The 22886-nt window shown below is 38.1% G+C and overlaps 1 protein-coding gene across 6 annotated transcripts in view; it reads left to right on the forward strand.

Moving 5' to 3' along the window:
* The first annotated feature begins 7252 nt into the window (after positions 1-7252).
* The window catches only part of st18 (ST18 C2H2C-type zinc finger transcription factor), a 38874-nt gene continuing 23240 nt past the window's right edge, over positions 7253-22886 (forward strand). For 2 of the 6 annotated variants that reach the window (XM_017426084.3, XM_017426085.3), the window contains exon 1: positions 7253-7452. In XM_017426084.3, the coding sequence (XP_017281573.2) occupies positions 7284-7452 (169 nt within the window). In that variant the 5' untranslated portion in view covers positions 7253-7283. Of the gene's footprint in view, positions 7453-14963; positions 15142-19095; positions 19226-22886 lie in introns of those variants that run through there. The other 4 variants (XM_017426089.3, XM_017426087.3, XM_017426090.3 and 1 more) reach the window with 3 other exon arrangements.

The following is a 22886-nucleotide window of genomic DNA, read 5'->3' on the forward strand; positions in this document are numbered from 1 at the left end:
TAACAATGTTTAGCTCTATTTTCTCCATTTAGCATAAGCCTGTTGTCACATTTGGATGGCTCCTTCATAAATTGATGGTGTGATTCCTACAATTTCGGGACAGGCCTGAATGACAAAATATGCAACACAACATTCGATACCGAGGTGGCTGGCAAGCACCAACCATGTGCACTGGACAGGCTCTTAGTGTAAATGTTTACAACCCCCCACTGAGCTCAGTGCTGCTGGGAGTCAGTCTCATCAGGCTGAATGAGATTTACCATGGCCATGTGTGGTCTGCTGCTACTTCCACTATTAAAACTGCATTTCACTTAATCCCTGACTTCTGGCTAATTTTCACTACGAGTTTTCAGTCCTGATGTTGAGCAGCATGCACATAAATTTGTGATGCTGCGTGTGGTTTTTGGAATTTTTTTACTGTTCACCTGAAGTAATTTTATTTGAAAACAATTTATGTTTCCTGCTAAGAGACCATTAAAAGAATAAAATGAATTAACATATTTAAAACTTGTCTACAGAGGGAAAAATATATAGATATAGTCAATAAATAAAACAGCAAGTTAACAGTTAAAACCATGTTCAGCTTGCATACGTACTTTATATATATTTAAATAAAAATGTTACAGAAATTGTAAAAAAATAAAATTATTTTAAAATGGGAACTTAGTAAACAAATTTAATCAGGATGGAGATTCTTTAATCACAGTTTTAAGCATCTATTTTAATGCACATTAAAAAGTAATAAAAAATATGGATTTCTAAACCTACAGAACTCTGAGCAAAGTTTTCTTGAAATGGAGGTTTGTAAAAAAAATCTTTAAAGATAATACAGAACCTTTGCAAAAAAACTTAATATAGTCAGTGTAGTTACTTGTAAAAAGAAAAAAGTTATTATTTTTCCAAATGCTGTTAAAAAGTTAGTATTTAAGTTTTTCATGCACAGAAGTTTAGCTCGATCAAATATCAGGACAGGTATTTTGATCTGGCTTTTAAACACCTTCAGCTGAAATACAAATACATCTTTAAATGGCTTTTCTTTGGGTGTCAACACATGCTAGAGGGACTAAATTAAGATTTAGATGAGTAAATGTGAAATATCAAACCACTATTCCCAAAGAATGTCTGAAAGCCTGAGATTGTGCCCTTTGTTGCTGATATATTATGGATTTGAAGGTGATACACAAGTTGCATTTGATTTTCCCAAAATCTCCGACAGTATCCTTGATGTAGATGGTGCTGCAAATAAACAAGCATTATTTGCAGGGTAAATATATGCATGAACTTCAAATGATGGATAAATGAAAAATAAATGGGGGAGCCTTAACGCAACATTTATATTTTTAAAATCTAAATGGAGCGAGAGAGTGTTGAAGAAGAGCCAAGAGGCATTAAGGGCTGAAACTGCAAACCAAGGAGTAAATCGACTTAATGCCGTCACATTTCCACCCTATTCATGCCAAAGAAAAGGGTTAGGGAAAGAGATTAGGTTATATATCTGCTGTCAGGGACTGAAGAGACCAAGTGGAGAACTTCACCTAAACAGAACGATGATCAAACAGACATGCTTTAACAGACATGCTTCATAATCTCATCCGGTATTGTCCCCTCTCTGCCTTGACTACAGGTTCAGCAGCAAATCGGAGACAGGGGCAGATTAAACGTGTGATGAAATGTCTGAGAAATATGTGAGAATGCGCAATATAAGAAAGGCTGATTTCCTACCCACATGACAAACATAATCACTATTAGTAACACATATCTACATAAATATGATAATTCAAAATTTAAACACATTTATTGGGCTGATATTGGAAATCGGAACCATCTGATGGCGTAGTTTTATGGATAATTACTGCCACAGAGATAATGCAGCATATGAAAGGAAAGCTTTGAGGTATCTCCACTCTCTTGGAAGAGAGTGCGTAGGTTTTAGTTGTGCATCTGAGCTGTTCCCAAAGGCAAATGGGTGGAAAGTTTGGTGACAAGCATCCAGGCGTGCAGTTAACAAGATTGCATCTGCTGAGCAGAAAGTGTAGGATACAGGCTTTACTACTTATTTAAAGGGAAAATTATTTTCACATTAAGTTCAATGGCATCGGTAATCCGTCCAAATATAGACAGAACTATTTCATTTTCAGTAGAAAATAATTATTCAAACACCCTATAGTGCAAATCCCCTTAATTTAGTGCATGACAGTGTTTTTTCTCCCCTTTGATTTCCAACCACAGAACAAAACCAAAAAGAATCCGGCAAACATTAAAATCTGTTGTTTTATTTTGGTAATCTGGCTGCTTACTGACAAGAAAATAATCAATACAAATAGTTGAGAAGTGTCTGAAAATAGACGGGGCGATTTAAACTGTAACTAACAGCCATGCATTTCTCTGCTGCGGTGCAGTGTTGAGGAAATGACACCGGCTTTGATGGGCTGTATAGCTTTTGAGATGAGCCTCTTTATGCCGCTTGCAGTTCCATTATGGCTTTGTTCGAAAGCTTGTTTACCTGCTGATAACATACACTGGTGGATTCAGGAGCACCGATCCAAAATCTGCTGCCAAAGTCACTCAAGTCTCATTGTACTGCAGGAAGGAAAGAATGAAATGTTTATGCGGAGGGGAATGCAAATGCTAAATGTGAAATCAAACTATGGGACCAATAAGGGATCAGAATAACTTTGCCAGGCTTTATTTTTAGCCCAGTTGCAATGCTGGCTTTGTGGAACACTCTTCACTTTAGCCTCTGTGCATCTGTGTGCTTAGGTTTTACTCAGAGATGCTGTTCCAGTTAAACAAAAACACTAAAACTATGTGTGATTATTTAAAAACAACAACAAAAAAAACCCAACACAGGTTCAACGGAACAATATCCCATCCTGCTGCACATGGATTAAACTAAGAGAAGAGCCTGAATGTGGTGCTGCTTGTCTGTGATAATGCTTGATATCAAATTACCAGCAGATCAAAAAACCTGATCATCGAAGCTCGTCGTCGTACATCACTAACACGTTTTTGGATTTCGCTGCTAAGAAAAACTCGCAGGTCAAAGGAATCTCCCCTTAGTTTGCACATTAAAGTGCATTTGCTAGACCCCTGTTAGCCACGCATCCCCATGTAGGCAGGTCTCCAGGGGGCCAGCACGGCCCCACAGACGGGCAACTAGGGGGCCAGGTGACCCTGTCTCTGAGGTTAGCAGGAAACACTAAAGAGGGATGGGCCGGGGAGCTGAGGAGCCACTGAGTGCGAGTGTGCAAGGCTGGTGATGGCAGCTGTCAATGGTTTGGAAGGAGAAGCAGACAGATTGTGCGTTCTGTTGGTGCAGCCAGTTCGCCACCTGGCAGGCTTTTCCTTGTTAGAACTTCTTGCTGTTTCTGTTCTCATCAGAGAAATGTTTTTTTTTTTCCTCTTATCCTCTATGTTCAGGGGAAGTTAAATTTGTTAGAATGTTTAAAGATGTTTAATTAAATTGTTCATATTATTCTCTGTGCATTGCACTGAAGCGCTGTTGCCTGTTTTAAGATCAAATGTATTCAAAAAGGTATTTGTCTGATGAGCGGCAGCACACAACCGAAAGAACTGAAATGTATTTAATTGCTGTTGTAGATTAGTTAAAGAATCTCCTTTAAGTGTTGAGGTTGCGTCGCAATATTTACCGGGTCTTTAAGAATATGCTTTGGATTTGCTTTAAAAAAAATAATCTGTAACTTTCAAATCCCATCGTAGCCATAAATTTGGCTTCATGTCGTTCAGTTGTTATGAAAAAATGCAAAGAGAAAGCATAAACAGCTTAAAAGTACATTTCAAAAATCACATTTGGCAGTCAGTCCTTGTTCCAACAGGATTAAAAAAAGTCTTTCATTTGATATAAATATATGCAAAGAGAGTGGTGTGGTGATCTGGGTGCCAGAGGTGCCGCTTTACTCTGGATATTCTGGCTTGGGCCTGTAAGGGACATAAATTAACATGAATTAACACAAGCATGCAATAAGAAAATAATTAATTCAAGTTATCAGTCACCTTTTCCATTCCAGGAATCTGATTGACAAGATAAAGTAATGTGCAAACTGCTTTTCAAAGCTAACAGCCTGGAGCACCCCTCCTATTAGTTAGTCATTCCCTCAGTATCACACCCGGAATCTGTCATTTCACAATTTTCTCCTATAATGCATATGTGCCGCTCTCACCACTCCACTACAGCAACTGCCATCTAACAAGTTGACACAGAGAATGATACAATTCACGTCCAGTATTCGGTTCCATATACAGCAAGCATCTGAGGCAGACGGGTCAAGAATATGGTACATTCTGTTCTCTCTCAAAATTGCTTCTCGGGACTCTTGAAGAGCTAGCTAAACCTCCAGCGATATTTTTCAAGCACCTAAAACGAGTTTTAAAAGCATTTGGAAGTTTCCGGTCATGAAATTAGACAGCGTTTTCTTTTAGAAGGTTGATGTCTGCCTAATTATTATAATTTTTTTTTATTATTATTTGAGTCTTCTTGTTTCATGTGGACCTTTTATTCTAAGAAACAAGAGAATAGTTTATGAACACAGTAAATGAAAAGCTCATATGTGCTACATTCACATAAAAAACAGAGAAACAACATATTATTAATATTAAAAGGTAGGAATGCCTGAAAAGATGACAGCTTTACTAAAAAGACTTCAGCTTTTAATGATCCCAAACTTGTAGTATCCAGTACAGCTTTGTAAAGTGAAAAATACTTATATACACAGTGATATTTCACTTTTAACGTTTTAGTTGTGGTTTAAAAAATTCCAATAATGTTTCTTACATATACATTTTTTATTTTATAAATGTGTTGATGTTTTCTCTCACAATAGATCGGTGCAGTGTGTTTTGCAATTGTTGTAAAGTTAAAAGAATATACCTTTTTTACCACGGTAAACTGTTTAAATACCTTTCAGAGGGGGATATCACTTCCAAAGGGATTTATCTTGACAACAGGTTATAGTAATTTTAAATGATGATAATAATAATAATCATGTTAACATTGTTGCAGAGAAATATTTATCATTCTTTATAACCTGTTTTGCTTTTGAATTTGCTAATGAATTTAAAAAGAGTGCAAAGAAGTGGGAAACGAGTCCGTACAAGCAAAAAAAAAGACTAATCACAGAATAGGACCAACCAGATAAAGACAACAAATCCACGAGGGAGCACAATATTTGCTAAAGTGAATCATGTATAATATCAATTATACCTTTCAACATTTTTTTGTAATATTGTAATTATTATTTGGCCCAATATACCGCAGCCAAATAACTTCAATAAATGACATTTCAAAGACCTAACCAGGACAAGATGTAAAAATTTAACAATTTTAACAGTTATGAATAAAACCATTAAGTCAACATGAAGCCAGTCTGATGTTCAGGAGTTTTATTACTAAAAGAAAATAAGGATCTAGTTCAGTGTAACTTGTTTCAATTTGGTTTAATTAAACCTATTTTAAGGTTTAAAATGTTCTGTTCAAGATAATTTAAGCTAGTTAGGTTGGATAGTTTATCAACCTGTGTAAGATAGGGTCCTAAATAAGCTTTGTTTGCCCAACTGTTGTCTTTTTTATTTCAACATTTATCCTTTTAGTTGAGCTTTCGATGGGAATCACTGGCTAAAATAATTTGGTCAGCGATGGGATTTCTTTGTTTCATCCTTACGGGAATACTATATTCCTGTTGAGGTGTAGTATTGGAGTAAATGTGTTTTCAGAAATATTGTTCAACTTGTCAACATGAAAAAGAGAAAGAAGGGATGAGGTACCATTAAAATAAAAAAAAACAGAAAAAGTTTCAAACAATGAAAGACAAACTTGTCTACTTTTGGGAGAAAATGGGTAAGAAATTCTCTAGAGGAGGATCAAGTGCACAAAAGTTGTTCTGTGTCCTGAATGTGGTGTCAGCCGGTCCCAGTCCGAGCGGCGCTCACCGGGCACTGTGCACGCCTGACGGGAAACTGACTGCAGCTCAGGACATGGTCTCGTTTGTTCACGGCCCCCCCTCGCCACCACCACCACCACCCCACCCCTTCTCTCTGAAAAGAGTTATGCTGTTTGTTTTGAATGGACAGCGTTTTTCTTTGTGCGCCCGATCAAAACAGAGGGCAAAGTTAGTCAGCAAGTTGCATAGCTTCTGCATTCTGATTCTTCAAGCCTCTTTTGTATGAAGTTTAGCACAATGTTTTACACTGTGTTCGACCTGAATGGCGTGCTGGAGGTAGGAACGTTTTTTTTTCTCCCTGAACTACAAAACAGAAAGGGGTAGAAAGTCATTTTTGTTGTCAGATTTGACTCTCCGTTAGAATAATATGGGTGCAACAATCATAGTAAGTTTAAAAAAAAAAAAAAAAACAACAACAACCAAAAAACAACTTAGCTGTAATGCTGAAAATCACAAAGTGGATGATGGCTGAAATATTTATATGCTTTTATCTGATCTATTTCCTAACCACAAGGTATTTGCTTGTGAATCCCTGGCACTTTTGATATTACCTGAAGGCAAATGGTATATAGATTTATACAAGTTATTTACAACAACAGCCAAGCCATTCCTCTGGAAACTAGGCTGCAGATCAAAGGATTGTTTTGATCTCTACTTAGCATATTTGTTTAACCTAGCCAGTGATTCTGAAAAGTGCACAAGCTTTTTGGTGATATGCAGAGCACCCTTTATCCGTCTTTTTCTTCTGTTAGCTGTGGATTTAAGTACTTTCTGTATTTAGGAGACAACTGGATTTGCCAGCTTTTGAAATTTAGTTGCCCACTGCTAGCAGTCTTGGCACTCAGAAATAGATAACTAGGTATGTTCCACTGCTAATCCTGATCGGCCTTGTAATAGTATTTGCGGACTGTAGAGCACTCAATTAGGGCATAATGTGCTATTTTTATTTCCTTTAAGTTGGATTAAATGTGAAAACGTGTTTGTTTGTTTTTGTTTTTTTTCTTTCCCCCGTTTTCATCTACTGTTTACTGTGTGGGCACTTTGCAAAGTATACTGTTTTAATCATTCGAACTCTTTCCACACAGGATTGCAAAATGTCAGGAGAAAAACAATGTCCAAGCGCTCGCTACAAAAAGATGCCAGGGCAATCAGGAAATTTTCTGGAATGCTTAAGAGAATGCATATGCACACAATGCCCTAATTCTCTCTTACTTTGGGTTTGGGAAAGATGAGCCCAGGTTTATTGAGAGCCAAAAAAGGGGGCAGATGGCTCACAAGAGGGATAAACCTGGGAAGTCATGCTGTAAATGTGTTTTACAGAAAACAATGAAAGGAACGGACAAAGCGATTGTGGCAAAGTCCTTTGGAAAATGGAAAAGCAGCTCTCTAAGGTCCAGGACCATGGAGAAGCCGGATGAGCCATCCGAGGAGAGTAAGGAGGCGAGTCTTTCCGATTGCACCTGTGAAGACCCCCAACTCAACAAGAAAGCAGCTGGTAAAACACTTTACTTTCTTATTTCCCGTCCAGTCACATTACAACATCTACTGGCTTATTTCTCATTTAGTAATTTTAATTATTTTTGTGGTGACTTTTTTTTTTTGACTCTTTTTTTTTTTTTGACTCTTTGGCATGCCATATCCGGTGAACAAACAAACCACATTGTTGGGCAGGAGAATTCCTTTTGAGGGAAAGTGTGTCTCCGATGATACAGCGTTGCCAGAAAAAGACAAAGCGAAAAATAGCAAACACAAAAACAGTCACAGGTGCATGGGAAAAAGAGAGAAGCGAGTGAATGGTCACTGCGGTCCCCAGGAGGTCTTTCAGTGTTAGCCAGTTCGGTGGGTGGACTTCTGACAAGGACGCTGGTGAGCAGCCAGGTGGAGTGTGTAACTGAGAATGCTTCTGTTTATTCTTTTCACATGCTAATGTGGCTCCTGTGTGACTTTAATGCGGCAAAACTTTTTCTTGGAGTTTACATTTCTTGTTGTTCCAATACCTGCTCTCGTATCACAGCAGCAGACTGATTCAAAGACTCTGCACTCTTTTAGAAGAGCTTGGGACGGGGCCAGATGCAGGGATGCATTAACCTAGGCACACATAAAGAGAAAAATATACATTAGTGGATTATTTTTGGTGCAAACAGGTATGAATCAATTTCTAAGCAAGATTATGCAGCAATTTGTGCTAAAGCTTTAATTACAAGACACGTTTTAAAATGAAACACACATTATCCTGAAATGTTTTTCTGTGTTTTTTATACATTTCTTTCTTGAAGCATTTTTTCCCCTCATTTTTAAAAAAAGAATATAACATCTCTTATTTGATCAAACTTGCATTTCATTTTGGTAAAATACTATAAAGCCACATTTTCCTACATTTAGTAGATCCAGGTTCTGAGAAAATGCACCCCTATGTGGACAAAACAAGAACAGTGGGATATTTGGATGAAATACACATGCAGCACAGCCTTATTTGTTTGACTTTCTCTCTTTATAAATTTTCTGACAAACCTTTTTGTTTTATGTACTGTCAGTAGCATTAGAAACATACATGTTATTTAAATATCTCTTTTATTAGTGTTTTGTTAGCCAGCATACTGTATTATTCAGGACCACACAAAAGCAATATGGCTCCGCACTATGAGTCTTTCCATACCTTGTAGTGTACAATCTGTAAATAGCTTCAAAGGCATTGCATCTGCCATCTGCACTTCTAGGAACTCTTCTGCATAGCCATTAAAACAAGCTGTCTCAAAGGACATCATTCGTATTTCAGCCTCAACCCTGAATTACTGTGTGTTCATTATAATTATAAGGGAGGAGTGTTGCCAGGCTAGTCTGCAAAATTCCAGGTGCACACTTCCATAATCTACCATTTTAAACAACTCGGGAGCATTAACAACAGTATCTACATGCTATTCAGCCATTAGTTCTCTTTGGCTTTTCACGCTGAAACTCCCATCAGTCACCGGAGCTGCTTGTGTGCAGGAAACATACGTACAGGAAGAAAGTGCAACACTTTGTTGTGTTCCATTTTCCTAAGCCTGCTTAGGTTATGTGACTGAGCCATGCTGCTGTGTGAAATTTTATCCTGATACTGGCACTGTGTCCTTGTGAGGGAGTCTTGTAAAATAGGTTTACTTAGCGCCTTTGCTGGCATTTTCCGAAGATAGCAAATGCACACACTGTCCATGATCGGATTAACTGTTCTACAAAAATGATGTAACTCTTTGTCTTTCTTGTGTGGCATAGGTTTCTCCGCTTAAGTTTAGTGGTCACCCAGAACAGAATAGGCACACTTGAAAATCCAGTCACAGCATTATAATCCACATATTCCAAATATAACAGATGACAGCCTTGGTTAATCGTTCTTTGTCACACAAACGTGAAATGTGGCTGCATGAAGTGAATCACTCTCCCCCCCCAAAAAAAAATTCACTTGATTTTTTTCAGATATACTCCCTCGAACAAGAACAAACCATAATTACCACAATTTTTGATTTGTAAGGCATTTAATTTTGAACTTTGCCTCTGTCATGATTTAAATTGCAAGTGATAAGTGTGAAATATTTTTTAAGCATCAAATATAGTATCAAAACACGCAGTGCCAAGTACATTGAGGACGTAGAGCTATGCATTTAAAGTCACAAGGTGCATCAGGACAAAATGGTAATTGCACAAGTTAGAACCAAAATCAGTTGAAGTATCTCCACAAATCTCACTTATTTACATTTTAATTACTGCTATTACTTATTCTTTTTCTTTCTTTCTGTTGTTTTTGGATGTGACCACAGAGAGCCCAATTCCTCCTCTACACTAGAAAGAAGCAAAATGACTGTTTTCCACTGGAGGTTTAGATGCTTGTTTATCACTTTTAAATACCATCATCTTTGCTGAAATCCCCTCTCAAAAGAACCTTTCACTTGCTGGAATAAATTCAAATTAAAATTTAAATCCCTCTTTGCATTTCTTCAGCCTTTTTTAAAATAGCTGCCTCCCTTTTAGAAAGCTGTTTATGTAGTGATCTGTTCATAATCCAGTTTGTTTCTCAACAGCGAAAAAACACAGAAATCGTATTATCACTATCTTGGAGAGATGATGCGAGAAATCAGGAAGTATAAATGTCTGGATCTGGGGAAGTTTTCAAAGTTGTAAAGCTGGGGAAAAAAAAAAAAAGATGGCAAAAGCCTCTCAGTAATCTAGTCTGTAACAGTGAAATTTGACTTGCAAATACGCAGAAAAATAAAGTGCATTGTGTTGCAGTTTCTCAAACTCATTTCACCAACCTTTAGCTTTAGTTCGACACTCTGAGCTCACTCAACAACAAGAAAAGAAAAGAAACAGTTTGGCGTGTTTGAGACAACGTGAAGTTACCATTCCTCATGTTTAGATAACCAGTGATGCATGTCATCCAGAAGATTTGTCAAAGTAACTGACAACAACTCACGCTGATCTCTGAACAACTATTTTGATTCCTAAAACGGGTCCACCTTCCGATATACGGAGAAAAACAATATCCAATCAGTGAGGCAATAAATATAAACAGAAACAGCAGACATTAGCACGCAGTGCCTTTTGATAACAACCTATTTCAGATGTAAAACAACACAGAAGAGGCCATAGGGAAGTTTATTGTGCTTGAGCTAAATTAGATTTATTGTTTGGAAACAAATTATAATTGTGTATCTAGAAAGTTAACCAAGATCTCAACAAAAGCAAATCAATGACCCACCCCCGTTAATCACTCAAAGCCAGCTACTTGTGCTGGAGAAACTTACTTCATAATCAATTTCTTTGTTTTGTTCAAAGGGCATTTGCATTTTAGTTTATGTCACAAAGCTTCCTGTATCTGGCGTAATCAGAAATCTCAAGCCATCCACATTAATGGTGGTTTTTCCATTCATTCGAGAGCATATCTCTAAATACTCAAGATGATTTTAGCTTATTACGCACACAGACTTACGAATATTTTGAGTGATCGGCTAAACTTTTTTCTTTTTTCTTTTGAAGCTCCTCATGCTTCTAGTGTCATAGAAAATTATAGACCTTTTTTAGGTTTTGACAAATATTATTCCTTCAATGTATCAGATATTTAGGACCTTTTTGTTAGCAGCAAGCACTCCAGGACTTGTGAGACCAGACAGAAATGCCTCATTTTAGTTGTGTCTAGACATACTATTATGGCCACCAAGGTCATTATCAAAGCACATATTATACACACCTGTTACCATTGTTTAGATGCTCGTTTTTGTCTGAACATCCAAGCTCCTATCTCCCCATTTATAGGCGTGTCTGCTTCATTGTTGGCCCGCCTGAGTAGAAAAGATGGGCAGGGACCCCCAGAGACACGCAGATCTGCACCTAACCTCTCAATGACACAACAAAGTCAGCCCCCTGCCTCCATGAAAGGAAAGACACTGACTGACCAGCCAAGCATCGATTTGTTAAGCAATCAGATGCTCTCAGCTGAGGGCAGTAAACATAAGAAACCAGCTGTGACCGCCGCAGCTCGGATACTTGAATTTAGACCTGCACTTAATAAGATGATGGGATCTTTGGATTTGGTTAACATTAAATGTATATTTACATCTATTGAAATATTAGCAGCAAGACCTTGTTTATGCGCTTTTGAGAAATTGTTCAGGCGTAGTGTTTAATCAGGGAAAAGAAACTCATGCTTTACAGAAGAAATGAAAAAGGTCAACAAATTAGACCTACAGTCATGTAGGTAGTTATTCAAGTCAGTCTAAAATATTTTCTGCATTTTCAATGCTTTATAAAAGTAAATTGTTATTTATATGCATTCTATGTATGTAATATGCAGTTCTAATGCATGTCAAACCTCCTCTCCTTTTTTAAACTGGATCTTGACCAAATACAATTCAATCCTTTCCTAAGGGGCTGTAAATAAATACAACAAGAAGTGATCCCAGTTATGTTTTAGTGTTAGAACAAAAAAGCAACAGTACAGTGTTGCAGCAATTGCATTTCCCAGACGTTCACATCACTTTTAGATGTTACAGGTATGTTTTGTTATTACATATGAGGGCATTAAAACAAAATAGAGTCTATAAATGAATTATGCATATCATTTTTCAATGATGAAATTCATTTTTCACTTTTGGATTATAATAACAATGAACAAAATTAAAAAAATCTATTCTCTGTGGTTTTAGTGAGCATGTGTTCCTGTAGTTAACACCTAAAAAAGTAGTTTTAAGGTTATTCAGCAGTAAATTTATTGAGCTTAAAGTCCTTTTAAAAGATTGTGATGAGTTTGTAAAATAAAGTGAAACACAAGCCCAGCTCTTGGTCCTGTTGCATCAGTTTAAAGTAGGAAGGGGAAAAAAAAGCATGCTATATTTGTCCATAAAACATTTCAAATCTAATCAAAGTGTCTTCAAAGGACACTGAATAAACATATTGTAAGGTTGCCCACTGTCACACACAATTTACTCCAGAGGGGATTGCTGGGGAAGTAATCGAATCATTTCTTTTTAAGTCAAACACAGTGACATGGAGTGTAGATAATGATCCCCATAAAAAATGCACTGTATTTTCAAAAGAATATTCCCTGTCTGTTGACATTAACATAGATAGTTCTACATCCTGGAGCCATATCAACATCAACATGTACTTGCGTTTGGCTTATCATATTTGCATATGCAAATATACATTCTTTTAATTGTAATTCAGGGCTTTTATGTGACTTTGTGTGGTGAACAAGCGGCATCAAGTGGCTGCACAATGAGGGTTCAGTACCACCAAGAAGAGACACGTCTGTCATTTTAGACCAAGCTTACAGCGTTATGGCTGAAATTAACCACAGTTTGAAACAGATTTTTACACATCTATCACATTGAATGGGACGGTGGATGCTCATTGTTGTTTGCCTGTGCAGGCTGCCATGTGAAATTAGTCGTGTTGCTTTTGTTGAAATTACAGGGCGGGGTGCTGAGTGAGAGGGTTTGTTGAAGTTATAGCGCTGACATTTTGATCCTGCCGCACATTAGAAGAATTGAGTTAAACATATTTGTGTAGGTTTCACAGGAGGAAGGCATGGTGCTCAAAACAACAGGGTGCCGTGACACTTCACTTTGCTTACATAATTTGCAGCAGAATGCAAAAAGCTTTTAGACACAGATGTGACCCATTGTAATACCTTTCTAAATGCAATCAAACACTTTCTACAAATATGAGCAGGACTTTTTAAATGTGAACCCTTGTTTGACATGTAATTTTGTCCAACCCACTCCTCTTTCATTTCTCCATCAGCGCTCTCCAGTGATGCCCACATTTTCAGTTGATGAAACAGCCTCGACAAAACACTAGTTTATGTTGTGTGTCGGCTCTGAATGAGGTCTGTCTCGCTCTGTTTTTTTAGATTCGAACAGATGTTGGGGCAAAAAAGAAAATGTTACGTTCTGTAATGGTGTTGTTGTGCAGCCTTCGATATGGTTCTCTCTCACAATGTGCCATGATTGCTTAACATAAGTTGATTTCTTTTTGCTGCAAATAATACTTATGTCAAGTCTGGAACATGAAATAATCATCCCTAGAACAAGCTGTTTGTGAGATTGCAAACAAATAACATGGCATTTGATAAGATTCTTAGATAGATTAGTCTCCACTTTCATGTGTTTGTACAATTACCAGACATGGATGGTGGAAGGAGGGTAAACCAGAGCACGTCTGCTTTCTTTGTACGTCTCTTTCACAGTGTCCCATGAATTGGCTCTTGAAGACAGTTAGAAATTAGACTTTCAAATGAGGCATTAAACAAGGTGATGATCAACTGCCAAACCTTAAGTAATGATATTCTCCATCCTCAAGTCATTGGCCTTGCATAACCAAATGCACAAATCACAGAAGAAGAAAAAAAAAAAAGAACTGAAAATTCATTATTATTACATATTGTGTTCGCACGTCAGTCCCCAGGGAGTAAGAAGGGGGGTGGGGTTGGGGCCATCTCTGATAGAATTGTGTGTTTGGGTGGCCCCTTACCATCAGCTGGGGAAGGGCTACGCTTGGATCTTAAGGGGAAGGGGTCCCCTCATGGGTATCACTTATTTTAAAGTCCTGAGCCACCCCCCTCTTTTGCCCCAGGCTCCACCCAGAAGTGTGGTCGCCTTTGTCATTGTAATCTGGCCCTGTTTGCTAAACGCTTCCACTGTTTACTCTCTGCCGTGGGGGGCTTGTATGAACAGGAGTCAGCAGGACGCAGGGTGACATCACTTTGGCTGGGGAGGTGTTTGAAAAGCTGCATTTGTGATTTCTCTTGGCCCCTCTTTTTTTTTGTTCTACCCCTTGACTCTATCCGGGCCTGTCGAACGCATGCGCTAAGTCATTGGGGGTTAACATGGCCTAGAGGGAGGAATTACACCTAATTACTCTCATAACTGCAAGGCATGAGCTTTCTGTAGTCACTAAAAATCATTTCCACATCTTTGCATTTTACTTACAGCCAAACTTCGCAAGACAGCAAAGTTGTTGTTTTTTTTTTAATTTTTAAATTTGCTAAGAAAAGTAAAACAAAGTGAGAGGCATTAAAAATCAAATTAACAGACTTTTCATATCTATTTTTGTTGTTGTTGTAGCGATAAAGTCATAGACACTGAAACTGGTCTGTTGAGCCATTGTTATCATCCCTGGCCATCTGCTGCTGAGGAGTGACATTCCCTCTCATTTGCATGATGAGTGATGTGTGAGGAGCTTGGGAGGGCATATGCCCCGCTCTTCTGACAAAGCAAGTGAAAGTTTATATTTTTTTAAACACACAATCAGGATTAATGTACAAACAGGGCTGATTGAGTTGAATAAAGCACCTGGGTGTAGGTTTCTGATAGGAGCGCCTAAATCTGTGGTGCCTGTGCAAGCGCGCATGAGTAGAGGCTAGTGCGCGCATCTGCCTCCTTCTTGTGTGCCTGTTTGTGTGTTTTTTGCGGATGTGGGAGTATAGAGCGAGGAGGGGGGTTGGTGGCTGTTGATGTGCAAATGTGCATCATGTTGAAGGGCTGTGAATGGGGAGGTGTGACGTAAAAAGGGACCCGAACGCAGGTGCTTATCTCGAGGCTGTCAAAGGCACAGTATGTCATATTCCTGGGGACTACCTTTCAAAGCCACAGCACCAGCTCAGCTATCAAGAGACTGGGAGAAAATCAAACTTTTTGGATCACAGCAATAGGTTGGTGTCAAGTTCCTTTTTATTTAATATCCTGTCAAGTTTGGTCAGCATTTATTATCACTGATATGGTGTATCGCATATGTGAATGACAAGCCTTTTAGCTCGTGCTGTTAGATGCTGTATTATCAGGTCTAGAGCAGGAGCGGTGTTGGAAACTGTTCCAAACTTCTTCAGATTCAAACTGAGATTTTACTTATCTGTTTAACTTATGCTCTGTGAATTTTTACACGACTAACAAAGAGTCACGCTGCCCATTGTTTTGAACTCTTGCACTGATTATCCGAGCACTGCACGCCCGGTACAAAGCAGCATTCTTAAAATCTTTGCTGGAAAGCAAAGCGCAGCTTCTGTTTAGGTTTCAGACAGTTTGAGAGGAGATTAAATGGCTCAAACTGCTTTTTGAGAGGCATGACCTATTTTTGATCATCCAGATAGCATGAGATACTGTCTCCCTAGATTAGATTCACTGCGTTTGTGTGGAGTATAAGCTTGTCTTAGAGGAACACATGTTCGTATTGTGTGCAGAGACAAAGCGTTGTCAGGTTGCCTGTGGCTTTGACAGTGACAGCTGTACATACAAGACCACTGAGCCTAATGCACTTAAACATTGACTCTGTGTTCCAATACCATGTTTGAGCAGTCAGTCAAGTATTTTATTGCATCCTGTTCTGGGCTCTCAGTAATTTGTGCTGCAAGTTTGAAAACTAAATGCTAATTCTGACTATAGCCTGGTAGCAAAATAAATGACAACTCAGTTATGTGTTAAAGTTCGAGGGCATATTTCAGATTTGCGCTAAGAAACACTTTCTGTCCTGAAATCTTTCACAATTATTTGCATTTTAACTGTGGTAAAGTTAACAAAAAACCTAATGCTGAATGTGGAGTGATGATAATATAGTCTCAAAGTGAACTTTTGTGTCAGACGTGGGCAAACTTAGCTTTGAACAAATTGTGAGGGGTTGCAGCACTCAGCAGTCTCCCGAGCAACTATTGATTTAGGAGGCTGGATGGTAGTTAGAAAAGTTCATCATTTACTAGTAAATCGGAGCCCGCTAATGACTCAGAATCTACTTGTATGACCCATTTTTAAATTGACTCTTGTTAGGCAAAAAGGATGGCTTTAAAATTTTTAAAGAAAGTTACTGAATAATCTCCCAGTTCTTTTACGGTCAGAGTTGTATTTCTTATTATAAATACTGTAGCAGCTGCACATAAATAATATTGTCTCTAAATAGTTATTATATAAATCAATGTCTGTTTTGGCTGCAAGTCATATCTGTGACTTTTTAAGAACAGTGTCACTTTTATTGTTTGGAGTATTAACACCAAGTTGTAAAATACAACAAAAAGCTGTAATTCTCTTCATTTTTTTCATCAACTTATTTCTATCAGCTTATAAAATCTAATAATAATAAAGAGAAGGGATTAGATAATACAGCTCTGTGTAAGAGTGTCACCCATCAAAATAATTTTAGAGGTATAGCCAGATTATGATACAAGAAGAACCGTGTTTACAAAGTTATACCTTTACAATAATTATAAAAGCAGCTTGGCTGTGGCAGGTCTGTGTGGTAAAACAGAGATAAGTAAGAGGCATTATTCTCCTCTGCTCCACACCCTCCCCTTCAAAGCACAGGGATGTTGCTACACAACACTTTAATGTGAGCAATGTTTGCCATCCAGGAACTGTCCATGGTACCTGCTTTACAAGGAAATATAATTACAAACTTATAAAACTCCTTCTGCGAGGGGCGTATAACACAAAGTGTTGGATGAATTTTTTGATTTGTGTCTGTTATTCTTTATTTAGACAAAAAAAAGTTATTCAAGATTAATTATCTCAGAAAAAAATTCTTCATTCTGTTGGTTATAAGTCAGATCATTTAGGGTATTTTGGCAAAGCATCAGTTCATGCATATGCGCAGTTTATTACACGTTGTGTTACCTGTTTTTGCCCCACACTCAAACTTCAGTTAGTTAATCCCAAAAAATGAATTATGTGGATTTAATTCGACAAGGTTTCAGAAAGGATCCATCTGCTGTTGAGCAGCTGGCGTTAGGATAAATGTAATTAATTGCTTAACTTTTAAAAAGCTTTACAGAAAAACAGTGCTGTTTGTGTTTCCTACTGGAGAAAAAATGTAAAGCAACAGCGTAAACAATACCTAACTATTTAAATTTTACCCCAGAGCTGAAATTTCACATTAAGAAGGTTTGAATTAGTTGTGTGTAAAATAAAAGTCTGCGGTGAAAGAAATTTATCACAGACGGCACAATTACTTAAAATAAATTTGGTGTAATACAGGCATTAAATCCATCTAAAATTTAGAAAAATATAATAGGTAATCATGCTTATTAAAATCTGTGTGTATCAAAGTCTAAATAGAATAAATAATACAAATCCAAAAGGTTAGAAATTTTAATGTCTCCTGGTTTGTTCTGTAGTAGTGGACTTAAAACACTTAAGACACTCTAATTTTCGATGTTTATTAATTATTTTAAGATTTCAAAAATCCTATTAAAGCGCTTAAAACGTGAATAACGTAAGTCGTATTTTCTAGCCTGTTAGTAACATGATCTAAAAATGTTACCAATAATTAATCAGATGGGATTTTCCTGAAAAGATCACAAAAGACAGAAGCAAAAATCCTTTTAGCGAACACATATAATTTCTTGACAGGGCAAGACGATAAAAGCTTTCCAATTAATATTACACTGGATTTTTTTTCTTTTTGCCTTTCTTTATTCTAAATATATTTCCAAATTTACCTTGATTGTGATGTACCTCATTGGCTGTGGTTGTGTTTGTTGGCCTAACTATAAAGGATCTGCTTATACCCTTGTGGGTTGGGAAGAATTAGGATTTATGAATTTATTTCCTCTGTTGTATTGTTTAAACAGCTTTGGTTTAGTTTTGATCCCTTCCTCTCGCCTTTGAGGCTGTTCCACGGTGTCAGCTGTTGACTGATAGTAAGAGAACTGCCTCACAGTGTGAATGAAAGAAAACTAGCGGTTGGTAAACACTGATAAGGGATAAATAGAAAGCGGTCAGGCAGAGATAGTTCTGTGGGAGCCCAGATTGTGTGCGGTCTGTTAAAATGAGATTCTGAGCCTGTCCTTTTTATTCTTCCTCCCCTCCCCTCCCCTGTGCGGCGTTTGTCTGGAAAATCTCCAGTGACCCGGCTCGGCAGTCCCAGGCTGCAGTATTCTCTTTTTGTATTTGTTTTGTTTTCTAACAAGGGTCAAGTTGGCCAATAGACATGTCCCTTATGCTTATAGACAGCTGTCATGACTTCAACTTTGTACAATAGTTGCATTTTAAAGACAATTATGGTTCAGCAACGACAAGAAAAGTAATGGGATATTTGTTAAAATAAATAAAAGCAAATAAATAAAACTGTGCAGAATTGTATACAGTTTTAAACTTATTGTCATGAATTATTTTCACACTTTTTTGGGAGTTTTTTAAAAAGCTAAACTGAACATCTATCCATTATTTAATTTTGTTCTTAGGGTATCATTATCAAGTCAGGGCTGTCTGTGTAAACCAACATTTAATTACAGTCATATAATTACACATCTTCACTACAGATAATCAGGAATAAAGATCTAATTTCTTTGTTGAAATCACAACCAGATTTTTTTTTCTTTTCACTGTAGTCCAAGATTTTTTATTATTATTATTATTATTTTATTTCAGAGGTGAATCTGCCTTTTATGTCATTAAAAAGACCTTCAGAGGTTTTACCTTGAGGATCACCATGTGGTGTATTTACACAGAAAATAATTCAGCCCATTGTAGCCCAGCAGCTAATGAGATTGGTTGTTAAGTGAATGACACAAAGACTACCGAAAAAAAAAAAAAAAAAAAAAAAGACAGAGAAAAAAGCTCAGCATTTCGGGGGAATATCACAGTGTCTCTGCACTCACTCTCTCACACACACACACACACACACACACGCACACACTCTCTCGCAGCAGCGAGACTCTGGACTACCCTGTACCCCACCTCGATGTCCTTCTGCTCCGTCTCCTCCCTGATGTCCCTGAGAGATGCAAAACAAAGGCTAAAAGGGGCATGTTGGTAAGTCGAGCTTGTGATTCTGCCCTGTCGGACATGTTAACATGAGAGCGTTTAGATGCAGGAGACAAGTGATTGTGTTTGTCTGTGTGGGGATGTGCTGTGCTGTGTAAGCCTCAGGCTCAGATAACGACTGGGTCAATAACACTGATGTTTTTTTCCCCCTTTCTGAGTCTCAGAGGAAGGGTCTCCACATTTTACTTGATCATTCTTAACTTCAGAATTTCTGCTAAAACTTTCTTTTTTTTTTCTAACTTTTTTCTTAGTTTGTAATGCAGCTAATGTAATCTCTTGCCTTTCATTTGTAGAACAACACTGGCTAACGTTGAAGAAATGGTCTAAAATGTTGAAAAAAAAGGTTCATTCAGGGTTGTTGAAATTTTTATCGAAAAATTTGACATTTTTTAAAAAGGAATACTATTAATCATCTAGCCTCAGTTTATATCAGCCACTGAATTGTTTGGTTAAAATATTGATTGCAAATTCTTCACAATTAAGCAAATTAGGAGCACTTTGCGATTATCTTTTACCTTTTCCTCTGTTTTATTCTTTTATCTTCAAACTAGAAGCACAAGAGCTTCAGCAGTGATTGTTGCACAAAATTCAAGTGCATTAGCTTATCGTGTTAGTGTCATGTTAGCTGGGAAGTGGGTTGAAGTCCATGGTGTGTATTAAAGCCTGGACTTAAGTCAAATTTACATTTTGTCAAAGATTACTCCTTTTATTGATGCACATAATCATATTCATGGACCATCTGCTGATTTGGCAAGCGTGGATCAAACTCACAAAACAGCTCTGCTAACCTTTTAAGTACAAAATAGTCTGGCTTAACTCTGCTATCCCAGAAGTGTGTGTGTGTGAGTGTGTGTGAGAGATTGGATAATACTTAATTTAGATCCTCCAGGCTGCTTATGCCATATTTTATTTTATCATGATCGTTTTGGGAGCAGACCAGAACTTGTGTTTGAACAAATGAGGAAATAATGCTTGTCTGACAGTAAGCAATGAGGGGGGGGGACAAAAAAAAGAAGCGCTGTAAGGATTCTCTTTAAACTCTCCACCGCAACGTGCACTTTTTTAGTTTACATCGGTCGCCATGGTGACATGGATTTCACAGCGCAGCGTTGCACACTTCCACCTGCACGTGGATTGGTCTCACCTCTCGTCTGTAAAAGAGCCCTGCTTCCGGCGTCTCGAGTTGTTTCCCAATACATGATCCAGTCCTTAAACTATCTCTGAGTGTTTCTTTTTAATTTTCACAGAAATAGAAAACTCACCACCGGGCATCCTTGCTGCATGAAATACTTATGTTCAACTCATTCCAAACAAAGCTTACGCCGATTGAGAATTCATATGCCAGAGGTAAATCCGAGTTAACACGGATTTATCCTGGCATGAGTTAAAGGACTAGAGTTTGTAATCCAGGTGGCCGAGGGATTTTTTTTTTTTTTTTTTACCATGCAGTGGCAAAAATCACTTAAAACTCCCCCACCAACATCCTGAGCCACCGAGCTCAATGAGCAGACAGACTGCTCAGAGTCGATGACAGAACAACGATATTAGAGCTGGACTGTGCATGTATCTGCATGTGTTTGTGGATGCACGTATGCTCATGTTTGTATGTGCACATATGTGAGCATGTTTGCTTCCTATATGTGCTCAATTAGCACAACAAGAATGAGACCTTGACAGACTGGTATTATTCTGTATCAATGCAAGGGAAATGCATTGGCCTTTCATAGGCATTAAAATCAGTGACACAAATTAAAATGCAGCAACCTTGATTTCCAACAGCCACTGGCCGGTAAGTTAACTAATCAAAGTCACTATATTCTGTAAATAATTGATGTTTTAAAAGTCTTTGATCTTACCAATAACATTTGAAATGAGGGGTGAAAGGTGCATCTCCTCCCGAGTGTGTGTGTGAGCGTGCACGGCCGCGTGCACGTGCGCGAGGAGGACAGAGGAGCAGAGATAGAGTGGAGTTGTTTAATGACAGGAACAGCTGACTCATTTAGAGAGAGCAGTGAAAGGTAATTAACCCTGGGAAAACTACAGCTGCCATGCGAGCTGTTCACTTCAGCGCAATCTGATTAAGAATCACTGCTCGAGTCCCTGACTCCTTTCAGACGCTGTGATGTTTCTGCTAAACTTTTCCCTTTGCCCCGGAGAGCCTCTCTCCCACCCCCCCACCAGAGCACCAGAGACCTGCCTTTTGTGACGGGGGGATTAGCTGGAGCGGTTACTACGTTTCTCCAAATTGCAGACCACCTGGTAGCATTCATTGCAACCTCCTCCATAAAAGGGGCTCCTCGAGCAGGAACAAAGAGCAGGATTACACCGCTCATTGTTGCACCAGGGCTGGAAGTTCTTCTCCCCCCACAGACACCTGTCCTCAAATTAGACAGGTCTGGAAAAAAATAAAAAATAAAAAAACATGTACATAAAAAAAAGAAAATCAGGCTAAGATAAAAGTGGTTTAGCAAACATGGAATCTAGCCAATGGATGAACTGTGTGACACTCCAGATTTTATGCTATTGCTAGATGGTTTTGTAGAAGAGGACACAAATTTTCATGTGTTTCAAAATATTGGTGTTCCTAATTGGATTGAAATCGACAAATAAAATAGCATATCATCTGGGCTCCTTTTATAAGATAAGGGGACTAAAAGCCCCAGAAATGTGGTCAAAAACAGAAATTGGCTCTTTGATGTCAGAAGAAACGATCTGGACTCGGTGTCTCCGTGTGGTCCGGCTCCAGATGAACTCAATTTAGAGGGAAGGCTTGGGGATGACTTTGGAAAGCGATTACAAGATTCATAAATCACCTCGGCAAAGGTGTCACCATCTGACTCTTTCATGGGACTCCTGCTAACTCCGTCCAACAACAAGTTTTCCCTGTAGTTTTGCCATCATAACAAATCATTGAAGCGATAGTGGCCAGCCAGGCTCCTAATTGTCTGTTAAGAATTCTGCGAGCTGTGCTCCTTTATTGAAGCATCTCTGTCTTGGAGAAGTGATGAGATGCCAATACGCTTCTCTATAAAAGTACACTTTGGCAAAAGGCACAAACACTTTGCTTGGCCGTCAGGGTAGCTGTGAGGCTGTTATATCTGAAATCACAGTTGACTTCAAGATTTTGCCTGAGTCTGCACGAATCTGCAAAACTCCATTACACAGAGGAATGCTCAGAAAATGTTGGCAGAATGTTCATTTTTCTTAAGCTACAGCCTTTTCCTTTCATTTGAAGGAGCATGCACATCTAAAATAATCAAACTCAGTCAGATCCTCACTTTAAACTTTAGCACTTAAGCAAATTTTAAAAAGAAGTGGTGAAATTGTTAAGACATATAAATAATAAATTGCCACCAGTGTTAAGTTTGAATAAAGTGGCAAACGTATAGTATGTGTCGCTTCCAAGTACTTGTTTACAATAAAACTAGCTCTCCTAAGAGGAAAACAAAGTATATCACTTTGTATTGTATCATATTATAACATGTAAAAAAATATATATATTTTTTGACCCCTTCCATCCTTTTGATTTATTTTTCTGTTATTGAAACGTCCAGCTGGTATTTAGGCTCAGGATGTCTGACGGCTTTCTGGCCACCTCACACAAAAGATGATAAGAGACACACACACAAATAGACGCACACACACAAGC

This window comes from Kryptolebias marmoratus, linkage group LG20 (genome assembly GCF_001649575.2).
Source record: "Kryptolebias marmoratus isolate JLee-2015 linkage group LG20, ASM164957v2, whole genome shotgun sequence".
In the NCBI taxonomy this organism is placed as follows: Eukaryota; Metazoa; Chordata; class Actinopteri; order Cyprinodontiformes; family Rivulidae; genus Kryptolebias; species Kryptolebias marmoratus.